The sequence below is a fragment of the Nomascus leucogenys genome, chromosome X (assembly GCF_006542625.1).
Source record: "Nomascus leucogenys isolate Asia chromosome X, Asia_NLE_v1, whole genome shotgun sequence".
In the NCBI taxonomy this organism is placed as follows: domain Eukaryota; kingdom Metazoa; phylum Chordata; class Mammalia; order Primates; family Hylobatidae; genus Nomascus; species Nomascus leucogenys.
In genome coordinates, this window is record NC_044406.1 from 43612643 (window position 1) to 43632289 (window position 19647).

At 39.7% G+C, this 19647-nt stretch overlaps 1 protein-coding gene and 2 pseudogenes across 2 annotated transcripts in view; 2 read left to right on the plus strand and 1 right to left on the minus strand.

The window, feature by feature from the left end:
* ZNF81 (zinc finger protein 81) overlaps positions 1-18276 on the minus strand; it is a 97876-nt gene extending 79600 nt beyond the window's left edge. Inside the window, exons 1-2 of one of the 2 annotated variants that reach the window (XM_030807341.1) lie at positions 18207-18276; positions 8524-8740 (exon numbers count right to left, since the gene is read on the minus strand). In XM_030807341.1, the coding sequence (XP_030663201.1) occupies positions 8524-8577 (54 nt within the window). In that variant the 5' untranslated portion in view covers positions 8578-8740; positions 18207-18276. Of the gene's footprint in view, positions 1-8523; positions 8889-18206 lie in introns of those variants that run through there. The other variant, XM_030807342.1, reaches the window with a different exon arrangement.
* LOC100605682 lies at positions 13439-14394 on the plus strand (annotated as a pseudogene).
* Positions 18277-18430: 154 nt separating the features above from the next.
* On the plus strand, positions 18431-19160 carry LOC100604013 (annotated as a pseudogene).
* Positions 19161-19647: the final 487 nt, after the last annotated feature.

Genomic DNA, 19647 nt, shown 5'->3' on the forward strand with positions numbered 1-19647 from the left:
GCCTATTATTATATCTGTTCTGGTAATCTGTGATCAGTGATCTTTTATGTTAGTATTGTCATTGTCTCAGGGCACCACGAACCATGCCCATAGAAGATGGTAAACTGAATTGATAAATGCTGTGTGTGATCTGACTGCTCCACCTACTGGCCCGTTCCTTGTCTCTCCCTCTCCTCGGGCCTCCCTATTCCCTGAGACACAACAATATTGAAATTAGGCCAATTAATAACCTTCAGCGGTCTCTAAGTGTTCAAGTGAAAGGAAGAGTCACATGTCTCTCCCTTTAAATCAAAAGCTAGACATGATTGAACTTATTGAGGAAGGCCTGTTGAAAGCCAAGCTAGGCTGAAAAGCTAGGCTTCTTGCACCAGTCAGAAAAGTTGTGAATGCAAAGGAAAAATTCTTAAAGGAAATTAAAAGTCCTACTCCAGTGAACACAAGAAAGATAAGAAAGTGAAACAGGCTTATTGCTGATATGGAGAAAGTTTGAGTGGTCTGGAAAGAAGACCAAACCAGCCACAGCATTCCCTTAATTAAACCAAAGCCTACTCAAAAGCACAAGAACTGAACTCTCTTCAATTCTGCAAAGGTTGAGAGAGGTGAGGAAGCTGCTGAAGCAAAGTTTGAAGCTAGCAGAGGTTGGTTCATGAGGCTTAAGGAAAGAAGCCATCTCCATAACATAAAAGTACAAGATGAAGTAGCAAGTGCTCAAGTGCTAACATAGAAGCTGTATGCAGCAAGTTATCCAGAAGATCTAGCCAAAATCATTGATGAAGATGGCTACACTAAACAACAGATTTTCAATGTAGATTAAACAGCCTTATATTGGAAGAACATGCCAGCTAGGACTTTCATAGCTAAAGAAGAGAAGTAAATGCCTGGCTTCAAACCTTCAAAGGACAGGCTGACTCTCTTGTTAGGGACTAATGCAGCTGGTTACTTTAAGTTGAAGCCGGCCAGCCATGGTGACTCACACCAGTAATCCCAGCACTTTGGGAGGCTGAGGTGGGAGGACTGCTTGAGGCCAGGAGTTTGAGATCAGTCCTGGCAACAGAGCAAGACCTCATCTCTCAAAAAAAAAATTTTAAAATTAGCCAGGCATGGTGGCACATGCCTGTAGTCCCAGCTACTCAGGAGGCTGAGGCAGGATTGCTTGAGCCCAGGAGCTCAAGGTTACAGTGAGCTATGATAATGTCACTGCACTCCAGCCTGACTGACAGAGTGAGACCCTGTCTCAAACAAACAAACAACAACAAAAAAGGTGAAGCCAATGCTCATTTACCACTCTGTAAATCCTAAGATCCTTAAGAATTATGCCAAATCGGCAGGGCGCGGTGGCTCACGCCTGTAACCCCAGCATTTTGGGGGGCCAAGGCAGGCAGATCACGAGGTTAAGAGATCGAGACCATCCTGGCCAACATGGTGAAACCCTGTCTCTACTAAAAATACAAAAATTAGCTGGGCATGGTGGTGTATGCCTGTAGTCCCGGCTACTCGGGAGGCTGAGGCAGGAGAATCACTCGAACCCAGGAGGCAGAGGCGAGGTTGCAGTGAGCCGAGATCGCACCACTGCACTCCAGCCTGGCAACAGAGCGAGACTCCATCTCAAAAAAAAAAAAAATTATGGAACAATGAAGCCTGGATGACAGCACATCTGTTTACAGCATAGTTTACTGACTATTTTAAGACCACTGTTGACACCTGTTGCTAGAAAAAAAGATTTTTTACAAAATATCACTGCTCACTGACAATGCACCTGGTCACCAAAGAGCTCTGATGAAGATGTACAAGGAGATTCATGTTGTTTTCATGCCTGTTAACACAACATGATTCTGGAGCCCATAGATCAAAGAGTAATTTCAACTTTCAAGTCTTATTTAAGAAATACGTTTTGTAAGACTATAGCTGCCACAGATGGTGATTCCTTGGATGAATCTGGGCAAAGTAAATTGAAAACCTCCTGTAAACGGTTCATCATTCTAGAAGCCATAAAGAACACTCATGATTCATGGGAGGAGGTTAAAATATCAGCAATAACAGAAGTCTGGAAAGATTTGATTCCAACCCTCATGGATGACTTACAGGGGTTCAAGACGTCACTAGAGGAAATAGCTACAGAGATGGTGGAAATAGCGAGAGAACTAGAAATGAAGCCTGAAGATGTGACTGAATTGCTGCCATCTCATGATAAAACTTTAACGGATGAGGAGTTTTTTCTTATGGATAAGCCAAGAACATGATTTCTTGAGACAGAATCTACTCCTAGTGAAGATGCGGTGGACAGTGTGGAAACGACAGCAAGTGATTTAGAATATTACATAAACTGAAAGAAAGCAGCGGCAGGGTTTGAGACGATTGACTCCAATTTTGAAAGGATTTCTATTGTGGGTAAAATGCTATCAAACAGTGTTGTATACTACAGAGAAATCTTTCAGGAAGGAAAGTGTTCATTGATGTGGCAAACTTCATTGTTGTCTTATTTTTAAAAATTGCTATAGCCACCCCAATGTTCAGCAACCACCACCCTGATCGGTCAACCGCCATCAGCATCAAGGCAAGACCTTTCATCAGCAAAAAGATTATGACCCACCAAAGGCTCACGTGATTGTTAGCATTTTGTAGTAGTATTTTTAAATTAAGGTATATACACTGTTTTTAGACATAATGCTATTGTACACTTAATAGACTATAGCATACTATAAACGTAACTTTTATGTGGGAAGCCACAAAATTTGTATGACTCTCTTTACTGAGATACTCACTTTATTGCAGTGGTCTGGAATCGAACCTGCAATATCTCCAAGGTATGCCTGTATATGCTAATGTAGTATTGCATGTTAGTGGGGAAAATATAGATTATTTAATAAATGGTATTGGGACAAATGTGTAGGCATCTTGAAGAAAAATTAAGACAGATCCCTGGCTAAGGCTTTACAACAATAGCAAAAAGAATCCAGCTAGTCGCAGCAGTACAAGTAAAAAATAAAAACAATTAAGTATTAAATAGAAAATGTAAGAGCTTTTTTTCCCAAATACAGCTGAGCAATGAGGAACAATGAGGAAGGCTTTTCTAGTTATGATACAAAACTTGGAGAACAGAAAAGATTGATAAACTCAATGCACAGAGAAAACACTAACATTTTCATTTAAAAGACAAATGGGAAGTTAGAAAAAATAACTGGGACACATGTAACATCCTTCCATAAATAGCAACACCCTAATAGAAAAATGGGAAAAGGAAATTTTAAAATGTCTTAGAAAAAAAATCATATAAATGGCTCTTTAAACACAGTCACATATATTCAACCTCGGCCATAAGAGAAATGCAAATTAAATCTATACCGAGATACTGTGTTGTAACCTATCAGACTGGCCAAAAAGAAAAAATGAATATGACAAGACACTGTGTTGCTTGGGTATGGTGAAAACAGACACTCATACAACTGACATAACCCACAAGGCAGGCAATTTTTCCATATCCATTAAGAATAAAAATGTGTAAACAAAACAAAACAAAAAGAGTAAAAATGTATATATCATCTGTCCTGGGAATTCTACTTGGAGAAATTTCTCTTTAAACATACTCTGTCTTGTGTTAACTAAGATTTGTATAAGGACATTCATTGCAGTGTTGTGTACAATTGCAAAAGATTAGAAACCCTTTAAATGTCTATTAATAGAAAACTTGTTAGCATATTTTGATATATTCATATAACAGAATAAGACATAGCCTTGTAAAGGAATGAGGTAACTCATTACATGTAGTGACACTGAATAATCACCAAGCTTTATTGTTAAGGGAGAAAAGCAAGTGCTGGAAATTTTGTATGCTAATATTTCAGTTTAAAAATGGATATGAGGTGTTGGGGTGTGTGTGTGTGTGTGTTTGTGTGTGTGCCTGTGAATGAGTGCACGTGTTTGTATGGACAGAGTATCTGTAGCTGCCTTGAGAAAGAATATATAGGCTACTGGGGTCAAAATTGGAGGGTACATTTTTTTCTTTTCAAAAGATTATTATTATTAAATATAATATTCATGCAGAAAAACATCTGAAACAAATATTCACCTTAACTAATCATTCGAAGCAAATACCAACCTAATTACCACCACAATCTGGAAATAGAACATGGCCAGCTCCCTGGCCGGAAGCCTTACTCATGCCTCTTTCTCTCCCTCCCTGCAACGCCCCTGGTCAAGGAAGCCACTATTCTGCCTCAGATGGTGAGCACTTCCTCACTTTGCTTTCAAGTTTTATCACCTACAAATATACCCCTCTATACTATATGCTTCTGCTTTTCCTGTCTTAAAACTTCATATAAATTGAAATAAACACAACAAATTCTTTGGTGTCTACCTTCTTTCACTCAATATTATGTTCAATTTATTTATCCATTCTATTTTTAAAATTTTTCCTTCTTTTTTTTTTTTTTTAAGAGATGGGTCTCATTATGTTGCCCAGGCTGGTCTTGAACTACTGGCCTCTAACGATCTTCCTGCCTCAGCCTCTCAAAGTGTTGGGATTATAAGTATGAGCTGTCACACCTGGCCCCACTCTATTATTGATGGTCATTTGCATTATTTCCAGTTTCTGGCTGTTACAAGTAATGCTACAGTGAGCATTTACACATGTGTCCTGGTACATCAGCCAAGGATTTCTGGTGGGTGTTTTCCTAGAACTGTTTCCTCATATGGTCTACATATGTATGGATTAATAAGGCTAAAAGGTCCCCAGAGATTGTGCCAATTTACATTCTCATCAGCAGTGCTTCTCCTCCTGACACTTGTCATTGTACTTGTCATTGTCAGTGTTGTAAATTATAGCCATTCTAGTGGTGGTAGTAAGGGGTAGTTGTATTACATTGTGGTTTAAATTTGCATTTCCCTGATGAACAATGAGATTGAGCACTGTCTCACGTGTCTATTAGCCATCTGAATATCTTCATCTGTTACATATATGTTCAAGAAGACCTCTGACTAGTGGGTATTCTGCTTTTTCTTGTCGTTTTGTTGTTCTTGATACATTCTGGGTATAAGTCCTCTGTTGTTTATATTTTCTCCTACTCTGTGGATTGCGATCTTCTTCTTCTTCTTCTTCTTCTTCTTCCTCTTCCTCTTCCTCTTCTTCTTCTTTTCTTCTTCTTCTTCTTTTTTTTTTGAGATGGAGTCTCGCTCTTGTCACCCAGACTGGAGTGCAGTGGCGCGATCTTAGCTCACTGCAACCTCCGCCTCCTGGGTTCAAATGATTCTCCTGCCTCAGCCTCCCAAGTAGCTGGGATTACAGGCATCTGCCACCATGCCTGGCGAATTTTTGTATTTTTAGTAGAGACAGGGTTTCACCACGTTGGACAGGCTAGTCTCGAACTCCTGACTGACCTCAGGTGACCCACCAGCCTCAGCCTCCTGAAGTGCTGGGATTACAGGTGTGAGCCACCACACCCAGCTGTGATTTTCTTCTTAAAGGAAGTGATTATCATAAAAGTCAGAGTAGCAGTTAGCTCTGGGAGTAGAGGGATTGTGGAATGCTAACTATGGACTCTTTCTAGGCCTATGGAAGGATAACTCACTCAGCCATACATGTCTGTTCTGTAGGCTTTTCTGTATGTATGTTATATTTCACAATAAAAATCTTTTTAAGATGTAACTATGACTGATTAACTTCACCCCCTTGTATATATTTAAGAGAGGGTGTACACATGTGCATGGAGACGAAGAATGTTCCTAGGAGCATTGCTTATAATTCATAGTATATTTCACTGAAATATTTTAAATTAACAAACATTGATAAAAATTTATTTAATTGGCTACCTTCTGTGACATAAAAAGGAGAAAATAAGAATGTGTTCTCAGCTGCTGTTATTTGCATAAAGAAACCCTAATCATACAGAGAAAAACTAACTAACCTGGTTATATGTATTAGAGAGAGCTGAGCAGACAGGAGAAAGATGGATAAGTGAATTTAGACCATGGAGCTTGAGTAGCCCTTATCTGAAATGCTTGGGATTAGAAGTATTTGGGATTTTGGACTTTTTTTCAGATTTTAGAATATCTGCATTATACTTAGGTTGGGCATCCCTAATCTGAAAATCCAAAATACAAATGAGCATTTCCTTTGAATGTCATGTCAGTGCTCAAAAAGTTTTGGATTTGGAAGCATTTTGGATTTTGGATTTTTGGATTAGGGATACTCAACCTGTATAGCTTTTTATATGTCTTTAATTTTTTGAGCCATTTTTTCTATATTACTATTCAAAAAATTAAGTTGTTAAAAAAACTACTACTAATATCTTTAGAATGATATGATGCTGTATCCATAAAACAAAAATAGCACAGGAATATTCTGAAGACAAAAAGAGCTACTTAAAAGAAAAAATATAACAGCATTAATGAGAGACACAAAAGAAGATTTGGAAGATAAAGTTTTTAAAAGGTACTACTAGAAGGGAGAACAAAAGAGACAGAAATGGAAATCAGTAAAGCAAATAACTTTTACAAAGGAGCATCAACAACCAAATAAAAAGAATTTTAGAAAAGCAGAGAAAATGTACGTGTGAGTAGAAAAGGCCTAGGAAGACTTTGGAAACAGGCTTTCAAATTGGGCATAAAAATGATTTCTAGGCCGGGCATCGTGGCTCATGCCTGTAATCCCAGCACTTTGGGAGGCCAAGGCGGGCAGATCACGAGGTCAGGAGATCGAGACCATCCTGGCTAACACGGTGAAACTCCGTCTCTACTAAAAATACAAAAAAATTGGCCTGGTGTGGTGGCGGGTGCCTGTAGTCCCAGCTACTCGGGAGGCTGAGGCAGCAGAATGGCGTGAACCCAGGAGGCAGAGCTTGCCGTGAGCCGAGATTGTGCTACTACACTCCAGCCTGGGCGACAGAGCAAGACTCTGTCTCAAAACAAAACAAAAAAATTATTTCTAATCTAGAATTCTATTCTCAGCTAAAAACACAAATTTAGTGTCAGGATCAAATAGGTATATTTCCATGGCATTCATATTTATATATCTACACATAAATTTATACAGTTATATGTGTTCAGTAAATATATTTCTGCATGACATTTTCAGACATGCAAACTTTCATAAAATGTACCTGTCATGCATCCATTTGCAAGGATATACTGAAGGATGTGCTCCCCACAAAATGAAGGGGTAAGCCAAGAAAGATGAAGACACAAGCTCCAGGAAACAGATCTGACCCAAGAGAGAAGTCAAGGGGATTTCCTGGGAGATGGTGAAGGGAAGACACCAAGGTAACAGCTCTGTATCAAACTGAGAAAGCCACCAGTCCAGACTTTAGCAAGTCAAGCTCCAGGAGAGATTTCTTCAAAGAGAAGACAATGATGCTCAGAAGTGAGAGCAGCCCCACCTATTACTGGCTATTTACTGTGTAAACCTGGGCCAAATGGTTTTCCCCTATGCCCCAGTTTTCCCCTCTATGACATGGGGATAATAATGGCACCTACTGGACATGGCAGTTTGGACCTGTAGTTGCAGCTACTTGGGAGGCTGAGGTAGGAGGATCACTTGAGCCCAGGAGTTCAAAGTTGCAGTGAGCTATGATCATGCCACTGTGCTTCAACCTGGGCAACAGAGTGAGACCCTGTCTCTAAAGATAATAATGGCACCTACTTCATGAGGTTGTTGTGAAGATGGGTGAACACATGTAGAGTACGTGTAACAGTGCTTGGCATGCAGTAAATGTTGTATGACTGCTTTTAATTATTATCACTGTGATTAATACCTAATGTGTTTGAATATATAGAAAGGAGATATAAACACCAGGGAAGAGTTTGGAGTTGAATGATTGATGTGTATATAGTAATGCAAACAAATGACTGAGACAGAAAATTGTTAATTCCAGGGAAAAGAAAAAAGTTGTGCAGAAATAGTCATCACAGCATAGATACCATGGGATTCAATGATCAACACTGACCATGAATCTCACCAAAACAATGATATACCTATCTTAGGGAGGTGGAGTTAGGAAATGTGTGTGTGAGTGGGGGTGTAAAGAAAAGCTCAATCTCTATCTTCCGTAGTGGAAAGCCAATAGATAACACCCAAAACATTCTTTAAAACTATTAAAAAGAGTAAGGGTGCTTGCTTCTGGGGAGCTGGAATCTGTCAGAAAACAGCATGGAAGAGCTTTTTTTTTTTTTTTAAACAAGACTTAGAGAACTATTTGATACCTTTATCACTTGTAAATGAAACTAAGAGCTAATTGCAAATTACGAAGTGACAACAAATATTCATAAAAATATGCAAGAATGATAAAGGACTATTAACCTGAATATTTTCAAAAGCCTCTTTTAAAATCCATAAGCTAAGATAAATAAATCAGCAATGGACAGGAGAAGGAAATTCACAAAAGGGAAATAAATGACCAATAAAAATGGGGGTGGGGGGAAATTTTCCTGCCTGGTAAAAAAAAGTACTAGAAATGAAAACTATGAGATAGTATCTTTCCTTCGGGGCTCTGGATGAATTCCAACCCCTGGGCACCTCTTCCTCCTCCTCACCTCACAGGCACTGCCATGTTCCCCTGGCTGGGGAGCGTCCTCGTTAGCTGGCATGTTCCCGACGGACTTGGACTTCAGCCCTGGGGCTTTGTTGCTGACAACTCTATAATTCCAGTGGGATCGGTGGACTCAATGGGGACTGCTGGGGTCAGAAGGAAGATCCTGCAGCCTTCACTATGAGATCTGGCCCAGGGACTCCGCAGAGACTCCAAGAACTCTGGAAAGACAGTGTCCATATGATCAGAGGCAGATAGCACTTACTACACAGACATCTCCTGGGGGAACCAAAGTACAGTTCACTGCACTGGACACTGTGAAGCAGATAAAGTCCAAGAAACATATATTCTGCTTATCAATTAAAATAGAATATATTTTATATTATAAATATAAAATAGAATATGAGATTTGGACTAAAATTAATAAAGGTTTAAATTCTAGCTCTGCCAACTTTCAGCTATGAGAACATGAAAAAGCTGCTTCAGGTTTATTTTTCAAAATGAATTTGAAATATTTATCTCAAGTGGTTATGAAAATTAGATGAGATTATGTTTCAATGGTACTTAGTGCTGAACTGGCCCCAGGTAAACACTTAATACATGTTACCAAGTATTGTTACAAGGAAGCATGTAATATGCAGAAGCAGGTAATTTACACAACAATCCTTTCATCTGTGTGTTGTTATAATCATTATTATTTCATTTTATGCATACAGAATTAGAGGTTTAGTGGTGTTAAGTCAAACCCAGTCTACCAAGGTTCCAAAGTTCACGCTGTCAAAGTTATATCATATGACACTTTTTCCATGGTAGGTTCAAAATAAATGTGGTTCTGTTTAACAGATATTGAAAATATGACCCTGAATTCAGAATAAAAAAGTTAAGTAAAATTTCTTGAAACAGAAGAGACATGCTATAAGAAAAATATTAATAGCCTGGGACTAAAGTTTTTTAATTAACTCAAAAATATCCAGAGGTAAAACTGTTTCCTCGTTGAGGGAACTAGGGAGGAGAGGGTGTCTCTATGTCCAAGTTGAGGTACAATTTTATTCTGATCAATTATTAGAGGCACTGCAGATTTAGTCATTCTTGTTAAGAAAGGAAAAATAATCTACTTAGAAAAGAGGAACTTAAGACAACGGAAGTAAGAATGGGATGAAGAGGAAAAGAGAAAGTAAAATAAATAAAGAGTAAAATAAAATAAAAGGCATGAACAAGTTAAATTTTAAAAACATAAAAAGGATGTTATACCAAAACAAGAGGGAAAATATACTTTCTTCTCTTACAGGAATGGAACTTTTACAAAATTCCTTCAAATAACTTGGCCACCAAAAAATCTGATAAATGTTTTAATGTTGGGAATTGACAGGTTTACATTCTCAGATCGTAACATAACACGTTCAACAACATCAGTCATTAGGAAAATGCAAATCAAAACCAAAATCTTTCATGTATTAGGAGACCATGTCACATCCACTAAAATGGCTAACACAAGAAGAAAAGAAAATAACAAGTGTTGGTGAGCTGTGAATAAATTGGGGCTCTCATACATTGCTGGTTGAATTGTAAACTGGTGCACTCATTCTGAAAAACAGTTTGGCAGTTTCTCAAAATATCAACCATAAAGTCACCATATAACCCAGAAATTCCACTCATAGGTATCTATGCAAGAGAAATTTTTAAAAACCCATGTCCATTCCAAAACTTGTATACAAATATTTACAGCAGCATTATTCATAGCAGCCAAAAAGTAGAAACAATCCAAATGTTTGATGTCAATTGATGAATGGATAAACAAAATTTGGCATATATACACAATGGAATATTAAAACATTTGGTAACACAAAAGAAGTACTAATACTTACTACAACATGGATGACCCCTGAAAACTCTACCCTAAGTGAAAGAAGCCGGTCACAAAAGACCACATGTTTTGTGATTCCACTCATGTGAAATATCCAGAATAGGCAAATCCACAGAGACAAATAGAATAGTGGTTGCCTAGAGCTGGGAGTATGAGGTGGCATGAATGGTAAATGTCTGCTAATGAGGACAGGATTTCTTTTGGGTGTGTTGAAAAGGTTCTAAAATTAGATTGTGGTGATGGCTGCACAACTCTGTTAATATACTAAAAACCACTGAGCTACATACTTTAAGTGGGTGAATTTTATGGTATTGGAATATACCTAAATAAATCTTATTTTTTAAAAGGGGAAGAAAACTTTTTCCTAAATAACCCAGGATCAAAGTGGGAAATCAATACGGAAGCTATACAAATTTTACCAGAAGTTACGGAATACAGCATTGTATTTGGGCCGAAATTTACTGCTTTAAATAGCTTTGGTTTTAATTAAAAATAAACACAACCCAAAAATGAGCTATATATTCAACCTAAAACATTAGAATTAGAGAAAACAAAATTAAGCAAAACAAAAACCAAAACCGGAAAGTAATTAATAAAAATAAAACCTTAGCTAAATCAAATAAATATAGGAGGTTTAAAGAAAAAAAAGAAATGACCAATGTAGCCAGGCGCAGCAGCTCATGCCTATAATCTCAGCACTTTGGGAGGCCAAGGTGGGAGGATCGCTTGAGCCCAGGAGTTTGAGCCCAACCTGGGCAACATGGTGAAACCTTATCTCTACAAAAAAATAGAAAAATTAGCCAGGCATGGTTGTGTGCACCTGTAGTTCCAGCTATTCAGGAAGACTGAGGTGGAAGGATTGCTTGAGCCTGGGAAGTCGAGGCTGCAGTGAGCCACAGTTGCATCGCTGCACTCCAGCCTGGATGACAGAGTGAGACCCTGTCTCAAAAAAATAAACAAATGGAAATGACCAATGTCATAAAAAAAACTCTCTAGCAAATCAGATAAAGGAGTCAAGAATGTGTGTGTGTGTGTGTGTGTGTGTGTGTGTGTGTGTGTGTGTGTGTGTAGATATAGGAATAACATAAGATAATTATCATCATCAGTCATTAGGAAAATACAAATCAAAACCCAAATCTTCCATTTGATTAGGAGACCATGTCTATGCAAGAGAAATTAAAACATATGTCCATTCCAAAACTTATACACAAATAGTAACAGCAGCATTATCCATAATAGCCAAAAAGTGGAAATAATCCAAATGTCCATCAAGTGATGAATGGATAAACAAAATTTGCCATATATATACAATAAAGTATTATTATTATTTTTTTTTGAGACGGAGTCTCGCTCTTTCACCCAGGCTGGAGTGCAGTGGCGCGATCTCGGCTCACTGCAGGCTCCGCCCCCGGGGTTCACGCCATTCTCCTGCCTCAGCCTCCCGTGTAGCTGGGACTACAGGCGCCTGCCACCTCGCCCGGCTAATTTTTTGTATTTTTAGTAGAGACGGGGTTTCACTGTGTTAGCCAGGATGGTCTCGATCTCCTGACCTCGTGATCCGCCCGCCACGGCCTCCCAAAGCGCTGGGATTACAGGCGTGAGCCACCGCGCCCGGCCACAATAGAGTATTATTTGATAATAAAAAAGAAGTACGGATACCTACTACAACATGGAAGAGCCTTGAAACCATAGAAACCACACACACATACGCATATACATATATTCAAAATGAGAGGAAAATCTTTCCCAGATAGGAAGGTGTTTAAAGCAGTTATTGCAGAACATTATGCATAACTGTATAGCAATGCATTTTAATACTGCCATAAAACAAGTGCTTCCCTAGTAAAATGCAAATTAACAAAGTTAATATAAGAAAAGAAAAGAGACTGGGTGCGGTGGCTCACACCTGTAATCCCAGAACTTTGGGAAGCCAAGGCTGGCAGATCAGTTGAGGCCAGGAGTTCAAGACCAGCTTGGCCAACATGGTGAAGCCCCGTCTCTACTAAAAGTACAAAAATTAGCTAGGCATGGTGGCACACACCTGTAATTCCAGCTACTCGGGAGGCTGAGGCAGGAGAATCGCTTGAACCCAGGAGGCAGAGGTTGCACTGAGTTGAGATCACACAAACTGCACTCCAGCCTGGGTGACAGAGTGAGACTCTATCAAAAAAACAAAACAAAAAAAAACAGAAAAGAAAGAAGAAGTACATGTAGAAGAGACCAGAAAAAAAATTAAAACAACAAACACAAATCGGAAGACTCTGAAAGGTAGAAAGGTAAGGAGGACAGCTTGCAGACCTCAGGAATTGAACAGCACAGTGGTTGAGTTCCCTGGGTTTTCCTTTATCCTCTCATATGTCATCAAAAGGTACTGGAGAAACTTACAACTCAGAACAATCAACAGGAACAGACTCCCCCCGCCAAAACAATATGGCTCCAAGAAAAGCCATTCCTGTTAAACGACCAGGAAAAAGGTGACTTCACTGAACAGAAAACCTTTTTGAAGATACCCAGCCTTCTCCAGCCAAACACTAATGGAATGCACATTCCTTTCAAGCACCTGTTGAACATTCTCCAAATAGATCATACCGGGGGTCATAAAACACCTCCACAAATTGAAGTCGTACAAAGTATGTTCTCTGATTATAATAGCATAGAACTATCAATCAACAACAGAAAGATAACAGGAGAATCTCCAGATACTTTAAAATTAAATAATATATTTCTATATGATCCATGGATCAAAGATGAAGTCCCAAAGGAAATTAAAATGTGATGAATGAAAACGAAAAATGTAACATATCAAAATCTGTGGGGTACAGATAAAGCACTGTTGAGAGGGAACATTATAGCACTAAATGTTTATATGAGAAAAGAGGAAAGGTCTTAAATCAATAATCTAAGCTCCCACCTCAAGAAACTAGAAAAAGAAAACTCAAACTAAGCGGAAGGAAGTAATAAATACAAGAGCAGAAATCAATGAAATTGAAAAGAGAAAAACAATAGAAAAAAATAAATAAATCCAATAGCTGGTCTTTTGAAAAGAAAAATAAAACTTGTAATCCTCCAGCGAGATTGACAAAGATAAAAAAGACACAACTAGAAAGATGGCAGAGCAAGAGCAAAGAAAAATCCCTTTGGTTCCAGAAAATCTCCTGAAAAAACAGGAAGGCTTATCAAGCCCTCAAAGCCACCCAAGCAAAGCAGGCACTTTTGGCAAAGAAGGAGCAGAGGAAAGGAAAAGGGCTCAGGTTTAAGTGACTGGAATCATTCCTACATGATTCCTGGCGGCAGAAACGGGACAAGGTGCGTCTCAGACGACTAGAAGTGAAACCTCATGCCTTGGAATTGCCAGATAAACATTCCTTGGCCTTTGTCGAACACATCGAAAGGATTGATGGCGTGAGTTTATTGGTGCAGAGAACCATTGCAAGACCACCTAAAGAAAATTTTTAGTGGTGTCTTTGTAAAAGTTACCTCCCAGAACCTAAAAATGCTGCGTATAGTGGAACCTTATGTGACCTGGGGATTTCCAAATCTGAAGTCTGTCCGGGAACTCATTTTTAAACGTAGACAAGCCAAGGTCAAGAATAAGACCATCCCTCTGACAGACAGCACAGTGATTGAGGAGCACCTGGGGAAGTTTGGTGTCATTTGCTTGGAAGACCTCATTCATGAAATTGCCTTCCCAGGGAAGCATTTCCAGGAGATCTCATGGTTCTTGAGCCCTTTCCACCTGTCAGTGGCCCGTCATGCTACCAAAAATAGAGTGGGCTTCCTCAAGGATATGGGCACACCTGGCTATCGGGGTGAACATATCAATCTTCTTATCCACCAGCTGAACTAGACCCAGGTGCCAAACTGCAGTAAATTTGTATCAATGAAGTGGAAGCATGTGTTTTTATTTTTCGGGGGAATTTTTATCAAGTATTTTCAGAGAAGTTTATTTCCTGCTTTATCTTCAAAAACTGGAAAGGAAGGGTCAAAGAAAAGACAGTAGCTCGCCGGGCACGGTGGCTCACGCCTGTAATCCCAGCACTTTGGGAGGCCAAGGTGGGCGGATCACCTGAGGTCGGGAGTTCAAGACCAGCCTGACCAACATGGAGAAACCCCGTCTCTACTAAAAATACAAAAATTAGCCAGGTGTCGTGGCGCATGCCTGTAATTCCAGCTACTCAGGAGGTTGAGGCAGGAGAATCACTTGAACCTGCCTGGGAGGCAGAGGTTGCGGTGAGCCGAGATCGCGCCGAGCCGAGATCGCGCCATTGCACTCCAGCCTGGACAACAACCGCAAAACTCCATCTCAAAAAAAAAAAAAAAAAGAAAAAGAAAAGAAAGAAAGAAAAGAAAAGACAGTAGCTTATGTTCATGGCAAGCACCTCTCATCACAGTCCAGTTCCAAGGAAAAATTCCAGCATTTTCTACATTGGCTGCGGCCTCATCTGAAATCAGCACATTCCACGGAGGAAGGAGTCCTGCTTTGCTGCATCTTCTATCCTAGGGTTTAATGTTGGTTAATGAGTAACTCTAGCATTTGTATAAGGCTTCCTAAGAATCCTGCAGCAGTCGACCAAGCCCAGGGACATAATTGAATCTGGAGATTCCTGGGGCCTTGTTTTGAAAAATACTTGAAATACACATAGGAAGAAAGGCACAAAAATAAATGTTCACTTGTCTCTGCAAAAAAAAAAAAAAGAGAGAGAGAGAAGACACGAAGACACAAATTACCAATATTAGAAATGAAACACAGAGATGTAACTGCAGATCCTGCAGCCATTAAAACAGGGGTATCTAATCTTTTGGCTTCCCTGGGCCCCACTGGAAGACAAATTGTCTTTCACCACACATAAAATACACTAACACTAACGATAGCTGATGAGCTTTAAAAAAAAATTGCAAAAAAAACTCACAATATTTTAAGAAAGTTTATGAATTTGTGTTGGGCTGCATTCCAAGCTGTCCGGAGCCACATGTGGCCCACAGACAGCGGGTTGGACAAGCTTGCATTAAAAGGATAGTAAGGGACTATCACAACAACTTTGTGCGCATAAATTCAACAACTTGGATGAAACAGTCCAATTCCTTGTAAAACGCAAAGTACCACAGTTCACCCACTATTAAATGCGGGCTGAATGTCTCTTATCCAAAATGCTTGGGAACAGAAGTGTTTCAGATTTCAGTTTTTTTTTTTTATTTTGGAATATATGCATATACATAATGAAGTATCTTGCAGAATGGGACCCAAGTATACACACAGAATTCATTTATGTTTCATGTACACTATGTTACCTTATAACATGGCCTGAAGGTAATTTTATGTAACATGTTTAATAATTTTGTGCATGAAACAAAGTTTTCACTGCATTTTGACTGTGACCTGTCACAAAATCAGGTGTGAAATTTTGCTTGTGGCATTATGTCAGCACTCAGAAAGTTTTTGATTTTGAAGCATTTTGGATTTCAGATTTTTGAATTAGGGATGCTTAACCTGTAGATAGTCTAAAATGATATTAAATAGATCATCTGAATAGTTACATAACTATTACAGACATTGAAGCCATAATCAAAAAGCTTCCAAATGGAAGTTTCCAGGCCCAGATGGCTTCACTGGAGAAGTCTACCAAATATTTAAATATTTAAATAAAAATTAGTACTTATTCTACACAATCTCTTCCAGAAAACAGAACAGGAGGAAATAGTCCCCAACTCATTCAATGAGGCCAGTATTACCCTAATACTAAAACCAGATAAGGCCAAGAGCAGTGGCTAACACCTGTAATCCCAGCACTTTGAGAGGCTGAGGCAGGAGGACTGTTTGAGCCCAGGAGATTGAGACCAGCCTGGGCAACATAGTGAGACCCCGTTTACAAAAAATAATAAAATTGGTTGAGTGTGGTGGCGTGTGCCTGCAGTCCCAGCTACTCAGGAGGCTGAGGTGGAAGAATCACTTGAGGCTGGGAGGTCAAGGCTGCAGTAAGCCGTGATCACACCACTGCACTCCAGCCTGAGGAAGAGAGTGAGAGCCTGTCTCAAAAATAAAAAATAAAACCAGACAAAGATAGTATAAAAAAAGAAAACTATAGACAACTATTTCCCATGAAGTTAGATGCAAAAATCCTCAAAAAAGCATTAGCTAATCAATTCCTTCAATATATCCAAAGAATTATACATCACAACCAAGTAGGGTTTATTCCAGGAATGTAAGATTAGTTCAATATTCAAAAATCAATCAGCATAACCCTCCATACTGACAAGCTAAAAAAGAAACAAAATCACAAGATCATAAAAATTCAGAGTGTTGATGAAATTCAACACCCATTCATGATAAAAACTACTTTTGAAATTAAAAATAGAGGGGAACTTCCTCAACTCAAAAAAGAGGGTCCAAAAAAAGAAAGCCCTACAGCTAAAATCATACTTAATGGTAAAAGGTTGAATATTTCCCCCTAAGACTGAAAACAATGCAAAGATGTCCACTCTCTTATTCAGCATAGTACTGGAACTTCTTGCCAGTGTAATAAGGGAAGAAAAGCAGAGGTATAAAGATTGGAAAGAAAGAAATAAAACTATCCCTGTTTGTATATGACATGATTGCTCATGCAGAAAACCCAAGGAATCTGCCAAAAAAGGTGTAAAACCTAATAATTGAGCTCAGCAAGATTGCAGGATACAAGACCAACAGACAAAACTCAATTGTATTCCTATATGTAAGCAGCAATTTAAAAGATAACACCATTTATGACCATTCCAAAAAAATTACTTGGGTATAAATTGAATAAAACATGTACAGAACTTGGGTGATGAAAGTTAAAATACACCATTTACAGAAATTTTAAAAGATCTAAATAAATAGAGAGACATACTATGTACATGGATTGGAAGACTTGGCACAGTTAAGACTTAACTTCTTCCCGAGTTGGTATACAGGTTTTATGCAATTCCTATCAAAATCCAAGCAAGATGCTTTGTAGATAGAGACAAGATTTTCTAAAATACATATAGGAAAGGCAAGGGAACCAGAGGCATTAAAACAATTTTGAAAAAGAATAAAGTGAGAGGAATCACTCTATCCAATTCAAGACAGCAAGGTAGTACTGGCAGAGGGATAGACACATAGACAATGAACTGAATAGCAAACCCAGAAAGAGTCCACACACAAGTATGGCCAACTTATTTTTGACAATGGTGAAAGACAGGTCAATGGAGGAAAGAGTCTTTTCAACAAATGGTGCTTCAGTCTGGACATCCATAAGCAAATTAATGCACCTCGACCTAAGTCTCATACTTTATACAAAAAGTAACTCACAGAGGATCACAGACAGCAGTAAGGAGACACAGACAAATCACCATCACAGTGGAGAATTTCTCTCTCCTCAAAGTAATAGAAGAAGCAGACAAAAAAGGATAGATTTTCTATGACACAATTGACGACTAAATAATTAAATATTATTTTCAAGTTGTATACAGAACGTTTCTAAAAATTCACCACGTACTAGGCCATAAGTCTCCTTATATTTCAAGGAATGAGCTTCACGTAGATATTTTTCTAACACAGAAAACTAAGGTTAGAGATCCATTACAGAGATAAACTTTTGCACACTGAAACCCCACTTTTGAATAACTCCTGCGTAAAAGACAAATGAATACAAGTTAACACTCTTAAAAAACATAATGTTCCAAACCCAATGGGGCTTAGAATGAACTTTAAGACCTTAACGGTGATATTAGAAAAGAGAAAAGCCTGCAAAATGATGAGCGAATCATCCAACTCAAGTTAGATAAACGATTCCATCACTGGCCACACGGAATCGCCCAGCACTCACCCTCCCCGGCCCCCCATCACCTCCACATCCCTGGGCACTGAACGTCGAATCCTCCTGACAACTATCAAACCCCGGCTGAGAACCGGCGAGAACGGCAGCCGCTTCCGGTCACTACCCCTAGCACCGCCCTTTTTCGGGGTTTGGGACTTCACATGAATGAGGGAAAGGGGGGGTCCGCGCGTGCGCAAAACCACCTTTGAGGCTGCTGTTAGCCAGGAGTCAACATGGAGAAGTTACGGAAGTGGGTGCTTTAGGACGTTCGGTGCCCCCTCGGCGGCGTGGTCAGGTGGGGAACATGGCCGCGCCCACGTCGCCCTTCCCCATGGGGTACACCATGTTGGAGGAGTGTCCATCCGTATTGAGGATGAGGACACCTCTAAACTCACAGAGCAGGCTGTGAGTTTAGAGCTGTCTGCTCTAAACTCAGGTGGAGCTGTCCCGCTGGTGGCGGGGAGCACGGGTGGGGACGTTTTTCTGGGCGGGCTAACTGGAGGAGGGGTCTTTGGATCTGTAGTCTATGGATCTATGTGATACCGCTCAGAGAAACTGAAGGGCCTCTCGGAAAGAATCAGGGGCGGCCGCGGCCATCTCCTGGCGGATACCACAGGATGAGAAGGGGGGAGATGTCAGGCTGGTTACAGGCTTCTCCTAGGACATACCACAAGGGAAGGAGGAGGAGAAATCAGGGTTATGCAAGCCCTCCTAGGATATGCCATGAGGTGGAAAAAAGGGAGAACTCAGTGCTGGGTTCCCCTCCTGCTGTGCCTGTGGGGCTTGGATGCGGGGTTTGAATGCTCCAGCAATCTACGTTGTTATCTCCCACTCCATCTACCCCAGCTAAAAAGGGACTATGTAGTACCAATACTAATAATTTTTAATGTGTCCTTAGTCCAATGCAATATGTCAATAAAAATCTTTAGGAAACTTTATTATTTTTATTTCCTTATGAAGTAAAATATATGTGGTCATGATGCCCTTACTTTGGAAATGTAGCTTTAATACAAGGCTCTGCTTCTACCCTTCAACCAGTTTGCTGCCCCATCTCACCTCCAATGTGTAAATTCTGGAGATGCTCCTGCCCTCTGGGAGATGTCACTGGAGCAGAAGGGGAAGAAGTCGTACAGTCCTTCACCTAAGAATGCCTATTCATCATTCAAAACCCAGTTCAGATATCTCCTCCTCCAGAGAATCTTCCTGGCAGAGCTAGAAGCCTGTGTGCCCTCCTGAAAGCCTTTCTGAATCCTCAGGTGAAAAAAATATTTTGAGAGGACCTGGTGTAAGCTGAAGTGTGGACTTGCTGGGGGCTCTCAATCCAGTCTTATCCCCTCTGGCCCTCGGTTTAACAATCTCGAAGGTTAAAGGTGTCCTAGTCCAATTAGTCTCAAACTAATTTTTAGTCTGACAGATCCAGCAATCAATAAGGGAGACTGCACACCAGGGG